Source organism: Zosterops lateralis (genome assembly GCF_965231275.1).
Source record: "Zosterops lateralis genome assembly, chromosome: 6".
Classification (NCBI taxonomy): Eukaryota; Metazoa; Chordata; class Aves; order Passeriformes; family Zosteropidae; genus Zosterops; species Zosterops lateralis.
Genome location: NC_139761.1, coordinates 5055234 through 5069300, shown reverse-complemented (window position 1 = coordinate 5069300; position 14067 = coordinate 5055234). Strand labels below are relative to the sequence as shown.

The following is a 14067-nucleotide window of genomic DNA, read 5'->3' as shown; positions in this document are numbered from 1 at the left end:
TAAGGTCCCTTCCAACCCAAACCATTCTGTGATTTCTATGATTTCAGGGCCTAACACCCAGCAAGATGCCACGTGCAAACAGGCATCAGACTGGCTTATAAATGTTGGGTGTGGTTGGGAAAGGGGAACTGATCCCTGTAAATAATGGTATTGATTTGAACACTGGAGTTCATGGGAATTGGGATTGCTGGGCACTGAGGGAGGATCCTCCCTGCAGGGCTGTGAAAGCCTGGGCTGCCAAAAGCTGACCTTGGGGATGTTCCCACGCTGAGGAACACCCGGACTCTGCCAACAACAAGATACTCCAGCAGCACGGACAGCTTCCACTTGTATCTGCAAATGGATACAAGGCAGGCACAGGCTATTCCCGGCAGGAATGCTTCCAGCTGAGGATGGTGATAGAGCACACAACTCATCTGCTGTCCAATCCTGCTCATAACTCCAGCAACACCACCCAACCACTGAGCAGGCAGGAATAAGACTGCTGCTGGAGCAGATTCCCCATCCAAAGAGGCTGGTACCCTCCATGGTAACCTGTGCCAGAAATACTGGGAGCAAGTACAAGCCAAAAACCTGAATGCCTCAATTAAGGTCACTGATGCATTACCAAATGAGCTGCCCAGGCATCTCCCAGGGATGTGGCCTCCTCTTTTACGAAGTGCAAAGTGGAAAGCATTTAGCAGGTAGACTATATTATTTTTCCACTTCGCTTGTACTCCCTCCTGGAAACAAAGGGGTTCCTTATGTGCTCTCTGCCTTCAGCTGAGATTCACATTGTGCTGTAACATGGCTCCTTTGTAAAATCAGGGCTTGGGAACAGCACGTTTTTTGGGCAAGCCCCCACGCTGGTTTGTAGCAGTAACAGATCCTGCAGTTACAGGGCTGCTCCTGCTGAAATGCAGCGTTCCTTGGTGGATTGGTTCATTCAGGTCTGGGGGACACACGTAGGCAGAAAACCCTTATTTTCTGACCAAATAGGTGTGTGACTTCCCTATCAGATTCTTGCCTATCAAAAGGTACATTCAGAGATTAACTGGGAGGGTGTTAACAACACGAGGTGATGAAAACAAGCGCCGTGAGCGCTGGGCTGGGATGGGAGCCTGGCAGGTCCAGACTGTTCACATCTGAGAGACAGAAAGTGGGCACACAGATCCCTGCAGAGTGAATTTAAAAGCAGATATAACCAACCACTTGGTTTGCCTTCTTAAAAGTGATTCAAAAGCCAAGGGAACTTGTGTTTGGGAGACAGCAGTGGGATGGGGTCAGGAGCTCCATGCTCAGCATCTGGCTCTGGATTGATTCTGTAGGAAGGGGTGGCTTGCCCAGGACTCAGGAGCTTCTGCAATTGTAATTTTTTCCAGACACCAACCACACACTTTTCTTTGCAGATATAGGGGAAATGGCTTTGGTCACCATTCAGTAGTTCTCAAAATCCTGAAGTCCTTAATGCTGGGAGGACCAGGCAGCAAAATACAACAGCTGACCTGCAAGCATGAAATGCAAAGCTTGGCTTTGCAGCTGATCCCTCAGCTGCTACTTAAAAGCCGTGTTGTTTTGCAAAGCCCAAAACCTCATACTTTCTCCTTATTGGATTAGGAACCGAGGGGGAAAAGCACATTACTGAAGTTCCTAAGTACAACTGGATATCACCAGCAATGAGTTCCCAACCCAGAGCTGTTATTGACACGCAGCAGTGCTCACGCTGATCACACCACCAATTTCTCCTCACGTTTATATGCTCCCTGTCCAAGCAGCACATAAAACAGCCATCATCCCAGCATGCCAAGAGGAAGGGAAGGCAGAGCTCCAAGGGACAGTTATGCATGGAGAATCCTGCCCCAGAACTGCACATCATGAGCCACAGACCCACTGACCACCACCAAACATTTCAAAGGCAACAGATTTAATGTCTGTGACAAGGGATACTATCTCCTATCTGTCTCCTGATAGCAGCCAGAGAGCAGCTTGGATGAAATGCATTAGTTGCCTCAAGTACAGCAAAAACAAATGCTGTGATAAATCTTATAAGCTGCCAGAGACCTTTTTATTGTTCCTCAGGCTCACAAGTTTCCACTACTTCATAAAGCAGCAGGGATGAATATAGCTGTGTGAGGGGAAGGCATAAAGCCCAGGCAACATCAGTGGGCAAAGGCCTGCACCCATCCTGAGTCTGGGGGGCTGGGGACACTGCACAGCCACTCACCTCCTGGTGTCACTTCCCCAAATCCCAAAAAACTTGTCAGTTGCTGGAGTCTGGGCAGAGGGACCCAGGGAAGGTTACCTGCTCTGGTTTCACAGGCTAAAAACAGGCTGCTGCAATCACAGGCAGGATGCAGGGCTGGATGGAGGCTGCTCTAATTTCTTCTGCACCACTAACTCGGGAGTGAAAAGGCTGCAAAGCTCCATCGGGAGCCATAAATGGAATTTCCTCGAAGCCTGGGGAAAACAAGCGTTGAGGAATGTCTGGGGCAGCACCTCCTCTGAACCCATCCTTCCACCAGCAGGGATGCAGGCTGGGAGCAGGGTGTGGGATCAGGGAGAGGCAGCATCTTGTGCTTCAGGGATGAGCAAAGCCACACCAGCAGCTCCTCTGAGCATCTAAGCTACCTGAGGAGTCACCAGAGCATCACTCTCATTCTGCAGGGATGAGGTGCCACTGTGACCCACCCACTGTGAGGAGAGGGGTCCTGGGTCATGCTGGGGCTCCTCCTACCCTCTCCAAACCAAGGCAATCCCAGCCCAGTGCACACCACCACACACAGAGCGTTTCACTGCGAGCCTCGGAGTGACAAGGAGTGTTAAGCAGATATAAAGGACATCAGTCATTCACCCATCTGCTGGAGAGTCTCGTTGCTGGCGGAAAATAGAGAGGATTGTTATGGCAAGATCTACCATATGGCACCATTATGTGGAGCTTTGCAAGTGCTTTCTGTGAGCGTGCAAGCAAGATTTGAGCCTTTGAAGAAATGCTGTATTGTTAGCCTGGATAGGCAGGAGCCTCTTGAAAGAAGCTGTGGCAGATGGCACAGCTTTGTTCTCTTGGTTCGCAGGCAGCTCATGCAACCCCCAGATTTCCTCCTCTCTGGGGCACGGTGATCAGTGATCCTCCTGATGTGTCCTGAGGGAGGACTGATGGCTCCTGAAACTCCTTAAATCCCATGGATGCTGCCTGGCAGTGCCACACCTCTGCACGAGCCTAAGGAAGCAAACACTGCCTACCCAAGCTGGCAGGACACGGAGGTGTTGATGCACGGAAAGCTGCACAAAATCATAAAGCATCGTCCCAGCCAAAGGAGCTGAAAATCAGTAAATCTTGCTGAAATACTCTGCTTTTGTTTGTGCCTCTCTGCCAGCACCTGCTCCTCCCTGGGTGGCTGAGCCTGGCCGGAGCCCCGGCAGGACAGGGGACAAAGAAAAGCCTTTCAGACAGGGCCGGTGCCCGCCTGAGCGACATCCCAACAATGCTTCAACAAAACCCATTCAGAGCAGGCTGGGGGAGAGGCAGAGAAAGGGAAAAGGTTCCTCTGGGAGGAAGTGGTGATCAGTCATTGACCACAACAACATCTGCATCTGCCCTGAGCCAGGGAAAAGCCCCTGCCTGCTGCATATGGCTGGCTGAGACAGGGAGCATCGTCCCTGCAGTCTGGGATGAAGATCAGGCATTTCTTATTGCTGAAATTTGTGCCCAGGTGAAAAAAAAAATCCCATTTCCCCAGAGTTTCTAATGCAATTATGTGAAAAACACTTGCACAGACACAGAATAAACCCCTAACTATTTATCTGTTCTATTTATCTATTCCAATTAAAATCCAAAGTGTCCATCTAACACAACAGGCCAAAAAACAGACACTGGGAGAGCAGCCCAAGCCTTTAGCTGACCTTGGAGTCACAGCTGCTCCACATCCCTCTGCAGCTCAGGCCCTCATCCTCTGCTGCTGGCACGGGACAATCACCAATTTCTCACACTACGGATGTTTCCTGCCTCAGATGAACCAGGCACACTTAAAAACACACAAAGCTCAGGGAATATTTTGCAGGATAGCTCCAAAAAGAAAGGGATTTCACCCTTAGATGCAAAGAGCAGGCTGGGATCTGTGGAGCAGGGATCCCACTCTGCTGTTTGTGTCTGTGGGAGGATTGTCCATGCTAAAGGACCAAATTTACTCCTGCAATGTCCCTAAAGATACTCCCCATCCCAGGCTTGAAATCTTCCATCCCTCCCACTCCAATCCCTGATGCAAACAAGTGGGGCAGAGAAGTCACGATTTAGGCTGCAAGAGTAGAGTTGGCAAAGGACCAACTCCAGTTGGCAAAGCTTCCAGATCCTCTCCAACCCCTTTAACTTCCCTGAACCCAATGGGGTGAGACAGACAAGGACTTTGGAGGGAGCCTTAGTCCCACAGAGCAGCCACAAGCCATCTCACCCAGGAGGGCTGAGCACGATGGCATCGGGCTCCTGCAGGCATGAAGATCAGCCCAGCACCTCTGAGTGCTTCCTCTGTCTCCCTTCCAAGTGTTACACAGTGGGTTTGTACAGGAACAGTGGGATACCTTCCAAACCATTTAACTAATGCTGAAATTTAATACCCCACACCAACAGGTTACAGAGAGCAAGAAGGAGCCGTTGTAAGGATGGGGTTGGGAGGGGGGGATTTGCAACTTCATTCCCCTGAATGGGAATCTGCCTTCTTGTGCCCACAGGGCAGAGCCTGGCTTCCCCCTCCCTGCCACCCAGGGCTGGCTTGGGTGGGAGACCTACCTGATGGGTTTTTTGGGGAGCCAGGGGGTTCCAGCTGCTTGTGCAGGAGCACGGTGGGCACACAGTGTCCCCCTCCCTGCCTGACTCCAGTCCCCAGGGAGCCAGTGTGGCTCCTGCTGCCAGCATGCCCTGGAGCAGCAGCTGCCTCTGGGCCTTTTTCTCACCCTTGGCTGGGGAAAAATAACTAAAAATCTCAACAGCATTGGAGAAGGACTAGGGAGCAGAAGGGCCACACCAGGGTGTGCCCCAGGCTGGGCTGGCTCCTGCCCTGCTGCACACACAGAGGTTCCCTGTGGCACTGCCACTGCACAAAGCATCTGCATGAGTTTGGAAGAGATGCTTTTGAAAATCCTGGGCTGAGGTGAGGTGCACAGGTGGGGCTCCAACAAATGAGCCTCCAGAGGTATCCCCTTCAGCCCAACAAGCCTTTGGCTGGGGCATGGGGAAAGTGATCCATGGGAAAGAATTTCCCCAGGAAAACCTGATTTGGCCAAGTTATCAGTGGAGAATAAATTGGAACAGAGATAGCCACTTCTCCTGAACAAACTCAACCTGACCAGAAGAGTCCTGCTGCAGGGACACTTCATCCCCACTGTGCTGTATTGGTGTCCTGGTCTGCCACACCCTGCCCTTGGAGAAGGATGTCTTGGCAAAACCAGCTTTTATAATACAAACTGGAGCTTTACCAAGAAGCCCAGCTCAGCAGGTCCACGCTGCCTGGCATCTAATGGGATGTGGTGTACCTTGAGATGTGACTGACCTGTGTCACAATTCCCAGCTCTCTCTATGCATCCAAGCACGGTAGGAAAACCTCATTTCACTGCTGAATGAACTGAGAGTAGAACACCATCCAAAATACCACACCAAAATGTTTTTGCTTAGAGGAAATTAAAGCTTTTTTTGGCTGTCAATTTTTTTTCTTAATCCATGTTTTTCCAAGGTTTGGAACCAAGGGATAAAGAAACAATAGCCTGACTTTCCAAATCTCAGTATAGCCCACACCTGACAATTTCTGTGAAATTAAGTGCCCAGCAAGTAAAGTCACTTTGCACCTATGGGGAACATCCTCCTTTACCAACTTGGACCCAACCCCTTGCTATAAGAAATTAAGAGTTCCTAATGAGAGAGACCACCTCAAACTGGCAGGACTTCAGGGAGGAGCAGAGCTCAGGCTTCAGCAACAGCAGCCTCACTTCACGCCAAAGTTTGCCTGAAAACCCAAAACCAAGGCTGCAAAGAGGGGGTTGAGGGGAAAGAGGGAGAAACCCCAAAACTAGAACTGAAATGAAGAAGCCTCCTACTCACCACCAGCTCAGTGAACATGGCATCCAGCTCCTCCACCGGTGGCATGGGCAGCGAGGGCTCCATGGTCTGCAGGGCGAAGCTGCTGTCATTGCGCAGCCGGTACGTGATCTCAGGGTGGTCGCTGCTGCGGAAGCAGCAGAAGATGAAGGAGATCCCCCGGCCGCTCCTCTTCCTCGGGGCCATGGCCACAATCCTCTGTGTCCCTCCCTGCTGGGCACTAGATCCTGCAGGGGAGAGAAGAGTGGAGGCTGGAGCAGCCGCCCCGCAGCGCTGCGCTCCCGTCCCGCGGTGGGAGGAGGGATCGAGCCACCCACGCGCTCGGCACGGAGGGGAAGAGCAGAGACAGTTTCCATGCCAAATATTTTCTGCTCGGATTTGACGTTTACAGTCCTGGCAACCTTGACGACCAGGCAAATTAAAAAGATGGATTTTGCTTTGCCTCGTGCCAGAGCTGGCAGCGGCAGGGGTCACACCAGTGTCCCCGTGGGATGAGGAGTCCTGGGCCACACCAGCATTGCCAATCCCAGCAAATCTGCACCAACCTCCCCATGCCATGGCAGCCAGGCTATCCCTCCTCATACCCACATCTCATATCCCCTCATGCCCACACCTCATATCTCCTCATGCCAGGGGTATGGAAAATTCAGGAGGCTCCTGTCAGAACAGCTGGATGTGCTTGGGGCCACCAAGTCCCCACCATGGGTGATTCAATCCTTGAAGACCTCATGTGGCTCAGAGCATGCCCCGAGCTACAGACAGCAGCAGAGCTGAAAAAATAGCTGAAAAAATATCCTGCACGCTTCCCCCAACTCTTAAACATCCACCAGCAAGCCCCGGTACGACGGCTCTTTTTCATGGAAAGTTTTGCTTGGCTTTAATTAGATAAACCTTACTTGTAGCTCCAGTAAATATTTACAAGACGCTGATTTCAGCTGATAAAAATCACACGGTGCCGGTAGCTCAGATTTTCCTAAGCAGTGCTGACGTCGGGCATCGCTTGCCCTGGTGGCTGCTTGGGTTTTGCTGATTCCTGAAACTCTGGTTGGGAGCAAAAAGACAGGAACCATGTGCCCTGCCTGCCTAATGACAGCAAGGACCAGGCAAAAGCTGTCCCAAAATTAGGACTCTTAAGTCAGCAACACAAGAGGAGGGTCACCTGTGAGGAATGAGGAGTGTGGACAAACAGTCTAATGAGAAAAATCAACCAGCAGAGTAGAGAATTTTTGAAAGCCTAAACATTTGTCTTACAAAGTTACACACCCACATATTTTATCTCCGCGAAACAAGACACTGAGATGTTAAGAGGCTGGACAAACAGCCAAGGTTGAAATATGGATGACTCAGATTTATTAACAAAGCTATGAAGAGACTCAGGGAAAAAAGGTCAGCAGTTAGAAAGGAGTGTCTGATCTCCCTGGAGCCTGCCGTTCCCTCCAACTATGGATTTATACAGCAGAACAAACAGCTGCTGTGCCCTGTGGAGAGCCAGGGCTGGGGTCAGACCCGAGGTCAGACCCTGCACCACCACCATGGCAAACACTGCCCTCTGAAAGCAGGGACCTTGCAGAAAATTCAGGCTCTGCCCACAGTTCTTTAACAGAGGATTTGACCCTTGAAATAATCTCGCTGGCACGTTTTTAGCACATGGTGTAATCATCTGCTGAACCACGGGCGATGGGAAACAGCTCTTGGATCTTCACGCAGGATAATCCCAGGCTGTGCAACTGCTCTGTGCCCAGCCTGGAGAATCCCCCCCCTGCCCTGCTCCTGAAGGGCCCCAAATCTCATTTCACATTTTTACATCTTGGATGTAGAAATATGCAGCCGCTGGAGGAATTTCAGCTGCCATGAAAGCTCTCTCATCACAGCTCCCCGGCAGCCAGCACCGCAGCAAATCCATTAGCTGCCTGCTGGCATCCCCTTGGTGTCAGCAGGGTCTGGGGACCTGCTGCAGAGCTCCTCTCCTAAATAAGGCAGGGAAACAAAAAGCCAAAGGCACACGGATTTCTGTCTGCTCCAACACGGAAGAAAACACTGCAGGTATGGGTTTTTAAAAGTTGCAAAGAGCAGGGTGCAAAGGGAGATGCTGGTGGCTGCCCAGCATAGGAGCTCTGTCCCAGCCCACATTGGGACAAAGCTGTGCAAAGTTTGCTCACTTGGTCATTCCAAGCCCATGGGTACAGCCACACCATTCCCAAAGCAGCATCTGATCCTGCTCCAACAGCTCTGGAGCAAACAGACCCAACTCTTCCACAGGGCATTTTCCACCCCCTTTTCAACACCACATCAACCTCGTCCTGCTGCTACACACAGGCTCTGACTTGGGCTTACAAAAACGTGTGGAAAGCTTTTATCAGAACAACACCTGCCCTTCAGAGATACTCCTGACAATGTTTTATGAGCAGTCTGAATGGCAGACCAAAAGGCAAGGTTTTATTTAGGGGTTTAGAGCAGACAGCCATGTAGCAACCAAGACAGGGTACTTCTGAGCTGCTTTCCAGCTCTGGAGCTATTGAGGCTCCTCATTTTCATCTATAAACAATTTAAAAAACCAAACCACCCTATAATGTAGACTGAGTGGGCTGTAGGTTATTAGCAACCAAGGCTAAAAAAAGGTTAGGGAGAGAATATGTTAGCTACCAGGCAAATAGCATTAAACCTTCAGAGGGCTGATGAATATTCATTGACATGATGGATCAAAATCAAAACACAGCTCCCTGGCAGGTCCTTGGGAGCTGCAGACAGCGCAGCTTGCATCGTCAGAACAAAGTCCAGCCACACAGCCTCCTCCTCCCCTGCAAATCCTGCAGAAATTGGTTATTCAAGAAGAAAAAAGCAGCAGCCCCTGGCAATCTGGAGGCTTGTGTTAAGGAGAACAGAAGGGACAAGTTCTATGCCACATCATATGTTAAGTGTCCTGCTCCCACCTCCTGCCTGTACCTTTGACCGCTAATTAGATCAATAAATTTAAGTCAGATTGTGATCTGATGGTGCCTTCTGGCCTCTACTATTGAGCGGGGCCAGAATAAATTAAGCTTAATTGCCCCTGTATGAACACAGCCAGGGAAGATAGGCTGGGATGGGTCACTGAGGGAACTTGTAGCCAAACCCAAATCTCAAGGCAGGACTGATGGGGCTGAATCATTCCCAAATAACTTTGTTTTCTCAGAAACCAGGGTGAAAATGTGTGTTTGATGGGCTCAAACTAGAAACTCAGACTGAAGAGAAGGAGGAGAAGGAGCTTACCTCCTGTGTGTGACCAGGACAGAGGAAGGCCACCTGGCTCAGTGATACACAGAGATAGGAGTTTACTTCTCTCAGCCCTAAAAAGAAAAGCATCGAGCCTGCATCGCCCTGAGCAGTGTTTAAATGAAATCAGTCATTAGGAGAAAATTAGACCCTGGTGTCGCTTCCGCCTTTGCTTTAAGGAAAGGAGAGCAGCAATTACCACTTGCATATTCAACAGCCTCCTCAGCGAGCTAAATAAAACTGCGTGGAGCAAAGGAGCTGCCAAAGCCTGTCTGTGACCAATGCCCCGACCAGCTGGTTGGGAGCCAGCACCGGTATTGCAGCACTGCGGTCTGCAGCCTAAAAATACCCAACAAGGGCACAAACACATGCAAAGGAGAGCACACGCTCCCCTTCACACCCGCCTCCTCCAGACCCACCCAGCAGCCAGGAGCTAAACCCTCAAACATGAATATGAGCTTGTTGTTTTCTTGGCTCCCCTCCCAAAGTGAGGATGGCAAGATCTTGAGCTTGCTCTCTCTCTCTCTCTGAATGTGGAGCTTTATTCCAGCATCTTGCACAAGGACGGTTTGGTGAAAGTGTTAACAGCACTCACTGGTCATCTCTGCCATGTCCTCACCAATTTCAGCATCTTGGGACACGTCCAGCTTTGCCTGCCTTTACTCTGCAAGAGCTCCAGCACAGCTTGGGATGCTCCCAAACAATGGAAATATTCCAATTCTCATCCATCACTGCAAAGTGACTTCCTTGGCCAGCGATGGTTGGGAGGCACTTGGATGGTTGGGAGTCTCTTGGCCTCAGCAAGGACTTTAGGAAGACACCATCACTGTCACCAAGTGTTAGAGCCAGGTGTCCTGGACCCCTTTTGTCACTTAGAAAGCAGGAATTTGGCATTCCACACAGTGCATCCTGTAGTTGTCCCACCCCATCACTGAGCAAGGTTCATCCTCCCCTGGGGCTTCTCCCCATGAATTCAACACCCAGAACAGGGCACAGCACAAGATAACTTGCATTATTTTTTAAAGTAAACAATTCTAGATGATTTTACCTCCCCTATAAGTCACATCCAGACCTCCACAGCAATAAAAACTGGATGCTCCCACAGCATTTTTCAGCTCAGCTGCCCATTTGCATCATTCCCTGAGAAGCACCAAAGCCCTTCCTAGGCAGGTTTTCATTTTTCATCTTACAGACCAAAGACAGTCAGCACCTTCCTTGGCTCCACTCAGTAAGTAACCCAACCTCTTTGGGTTTGGTTCTGATTGTGAGCCCTCCAAAGCATGTTCATGGTGCTCTGCCCATCCAAGAGGGAGCAGCACATCCGTCTCAAGGGAGAGAAGTGCTTCTCCATTTCACATTTGCACCAAAGCTGGTGCATGAAAACACTTTTTACTGAGGGGGGGAAGTCTAAGCATTACTCATCTTTAAAAATAAAAGCTTTGACATTGAGTTCTCGCATGGATGAAATGCTCAGAAACAGGATTGCCTTCCCCTGAGCAGGAGTCACCTTCTCTCCAACACAGAAGCCTAAAGGATCTGAGCCCATTCCCAGCACCTCCGCCATGCTGAGCATGGTGCTGGAATTCACAGCACAGCTGCTCCTGTTTAGAGCAACCAGAATGATTTTTTGGCCACAAACTCTCATGCTGATTTCCAGAACCTCCTTTCTCCAGTGTAAAGCCGTTTTCAGGCATAGGCTGTACAGGGGAGCAATGTTTGTGTTTGGTGGAAATCAGTGCATATCATCAGGAGGGGGCAAAAAGCCCAAAACATTCAGCTAAAAGGCTTTAAAACTATTGATTGCCTTTTCTCCACAAATCTACTCTCAAAACAGCAGCCCAAAAGGGATGGGAACAGGACCCTTTCCATGATGCAGCTGCCAGGAAGAGCCTGATTCATCACTAGTGCATCACAAGAGCCTTGATTCTCAGCACAAGCAAATCTCAAGGACTTGGGTTTCATGGATTTATAAATACATCCGCCAAATCCTGAACTACCTCGTCCCAGAAATCCTGTTACACTCTGTGAACCCAACAAACAGTGTTTTGTGCCTCCATACCTTGCTTGGGCTACCTGGTACCTGAAGGCCACCAGAACAGTGCCATGATGAGATGGCTGCAGCCACAGGCTCTGTGCTCACTCTAGCAAAGCCCCATCTGCCAGCTTCATCAAAAACCCAGTGCTGGCCTAAAAAACGTGTCACCTCCTCTTCCTATTCTTCCCTTTTATTGTGGCATTTGTCACATCCTGAAGCACACATCTGGGCCTGCTGTCTCTCAAGGAAACATTCTGCTCAGCTCAAGGGCAGATGAGCTTTGGGGGCTTGATGGCCACATCCAGGGTGCAACAAGAAAAATGAAACCAAGTTTATTACAGAGCCAGCAAGGGAAAGATGCAGTTTCACTGTTATCTGTAACATGCCAGAAAAGCCCTCATTTTTCCACTCTAAACTTACACCTATCAAAAGTGCAGGGAGAGACTTTTTTGTTTGTGTCTGCATGGGGCTCCCACCTGGAGGTGTTGATGCTATTCAGGGAAAAGAGCAACAACCTCCACCGTGCTGTGAGAGCTCCATGGCCTGGCTTTGCCTGTCGCCTCTCCAGCACACCAGTGAGGTCCCTGCCAAGGGAAGCACACAGGCTGCTGACTCTGTAATCCACTTTTCAGGGAGAAGAGCGTGGTGCACAGCGGGGTGAGACGGGCTCTGTCTTAACGCTCTCCAGCTGAAATCAATCCTCGCAGCAGCGCTGCTCGCTTTGGCAAGGCAGCAAAAATCTGGTGCAGGGGGATGGCTGGTGGTGTGCTCTTCATGCCAGGCCATGGAGACAAGCTTGGATTCAAGGAGAAGGCTGAGGGCTTGCAGCATCTATCAGGAGCTGGTCCAGAGAACCCCACACAGCCCTTGATCCCCTGCGGTGCACGGCTCAGCGCGCTTATTAATCCAGCCAGGAAAGACGCTGCTGCAGCAAAACTTTGTTTAGTTTTTTGAGGATTAAAAACCAAACCTTGCTGGAAGTTTCCCAGCCATCTAGATGGTGAGCAGCACTGTAACACTGGAGGTCATGAGTTCTCCACTAAAAGGGGAAATTTCATCAGTGACAAGCTCAGCACCGGCGCCAGATCCTCCAAACCACGACAGACCACTTCTTAGAGGAGCTCCAGCAGATCAGCTCAGGCAAATACCATTTATTTCAGGATCAAGGGCAACAACATGGAGCCACAGACAAGACCCAGTTTGCAAACCTATTAAATATATATATATGTATTTCTTGATATTCACCAGGGTGCTGAATGACCCAATTTCACAGACACACACATCCCATCTTCCCAGAAACCAGGCGGATTCGTGGTTCTTCTTTTCACAGAATCAAACCAAAAAACTGGGGTGGGTTGGCACTGGTGGGAGGAATAAACAGTTTTCAAGTCACATATCACTCCCCTAAATGCACTCCATGATTTTGCATCCTGAAACCAACCCAGGCACAACACTTATCCAAGCACAAAAAAAGACTTTCCAGGAAGGCAGGAGGAGGCAGAGCTGGCAGAGGAGGGGGCTCTCCAGGAAGGATGCTGGGGGTATTCCCCTGACTTTCCTGCATCCTAGCCCGGTTTTAAAAGGCAACACAGAAAAAAACGAAACAAAACAAAACAAACAACAACAACAACAACAACAACAACAACAAATCAAAAAACCAGCAGAAAGGAAAGGCTGTGGGTCTCTCACCCTGCTCTTGTTTTGGGGCAGCAGCTGTCAGTGCTGCATTGTGGTGGGGCTCAAAGGGGCAGACACAGCCCTTTCAGAGCCTGTGTGCAGGGAGGGATTAGCACCCACCCCAGGCTCTCCTGAAAGCCTTGCAGGGAAGAGCCTCCCAGAATTTGTCCTGTGGCATTTGAAGCTGGTCTCTCAGACAGCCTTTGGGAGTCTCCGGGCTGGGTGATGCCAAGCCTTGTCCAGGCAGCCCTCAAGGACAAAACCAGTTAAGAGAGAGGGATTCAAAACCCCCTGGGCACCTCAGGGAGCTCCTACAGCCTCACTGAGCATCCCAGAGGGAGCATCCTCTTCCATCCTGGCTCCATCCCCATCACAAGCACCAATCCAGCCCCACTCCTTTCCACTGGTCATTTTGGCCCCAGCTGCAAGAAAACTGCTCATCCAAAGCACAACACACCTCCAGAAGGTGCTAATACCAGCTGTAAAGCCCAGCCCAGATATCACAAGCTCTGACTACTCCCTTTGACGATGCAAATGCTGTTAATACAAACTCAGCAGCCTGGCAAGCCAGAGAGGAGTTGCATTTCCCACTGGAGGAAGATATTTGTTTGCCAATTAGCCTTTTCCTGCAGAACAACAGTTCAATCAACAACCTTCCTTTATTTTAATTCCTCCCTTTTTTTCACCCTCCAATGAATATTTGGGCTCTGACTGTGATTTATCATATGCAAACCCTCACTTGCTGAGCTTTCCATTTCACTGCTCCCCATTTCAGCACTAATCCCCAGGGTGAGACAGGCTGAAGGCAAAAGCAGGTTTCTTTCCTCTTTTAAAGCCTCTTAATTTGGCTCCACAAAGTGGAGTTTCCGAGTTGCTCAGCAGCAGATGCTTCCAGTCCATCAGCACAGCAACATCTGCCATGGGGCAACAAGGAGCTACTGGCTGAGTCCCAGAGGGCTTTTTTTTGGGTTGTTTTTGGAGCTTTTTAGCACTATCCCTGCTTAAGGTGAGGCTGCTGGAACCACAGGTGTTCAGGCATTTT

General features: G+C 50.1%; 1 protein-coding gene across 1 annotated transcript in view; it reads right to left on the bottom strand.

Annotated features, from left to right (window-relative positions):
* DAAM1 (dishevelled associated activator of morphogenesis 1) overlaps window positions 1-14067 on the bottom strand; it is a 91097-nt gene that overhangs the window by 47904 nt on the left and 29126 nt on the right. Inside the window, exon 3 of the mRNA XM_083863908.1 lies at window positions 6065-6288. Coding sequence (XP_083720034.1) covers window positions 6065-6247 — 183 coding nt within the window. The 5' untranslated portion in view covers window positions 6248-6288. The remainder of the gene's footprint in view (window positions 1-6064; window positions 6289-14067) is intronic.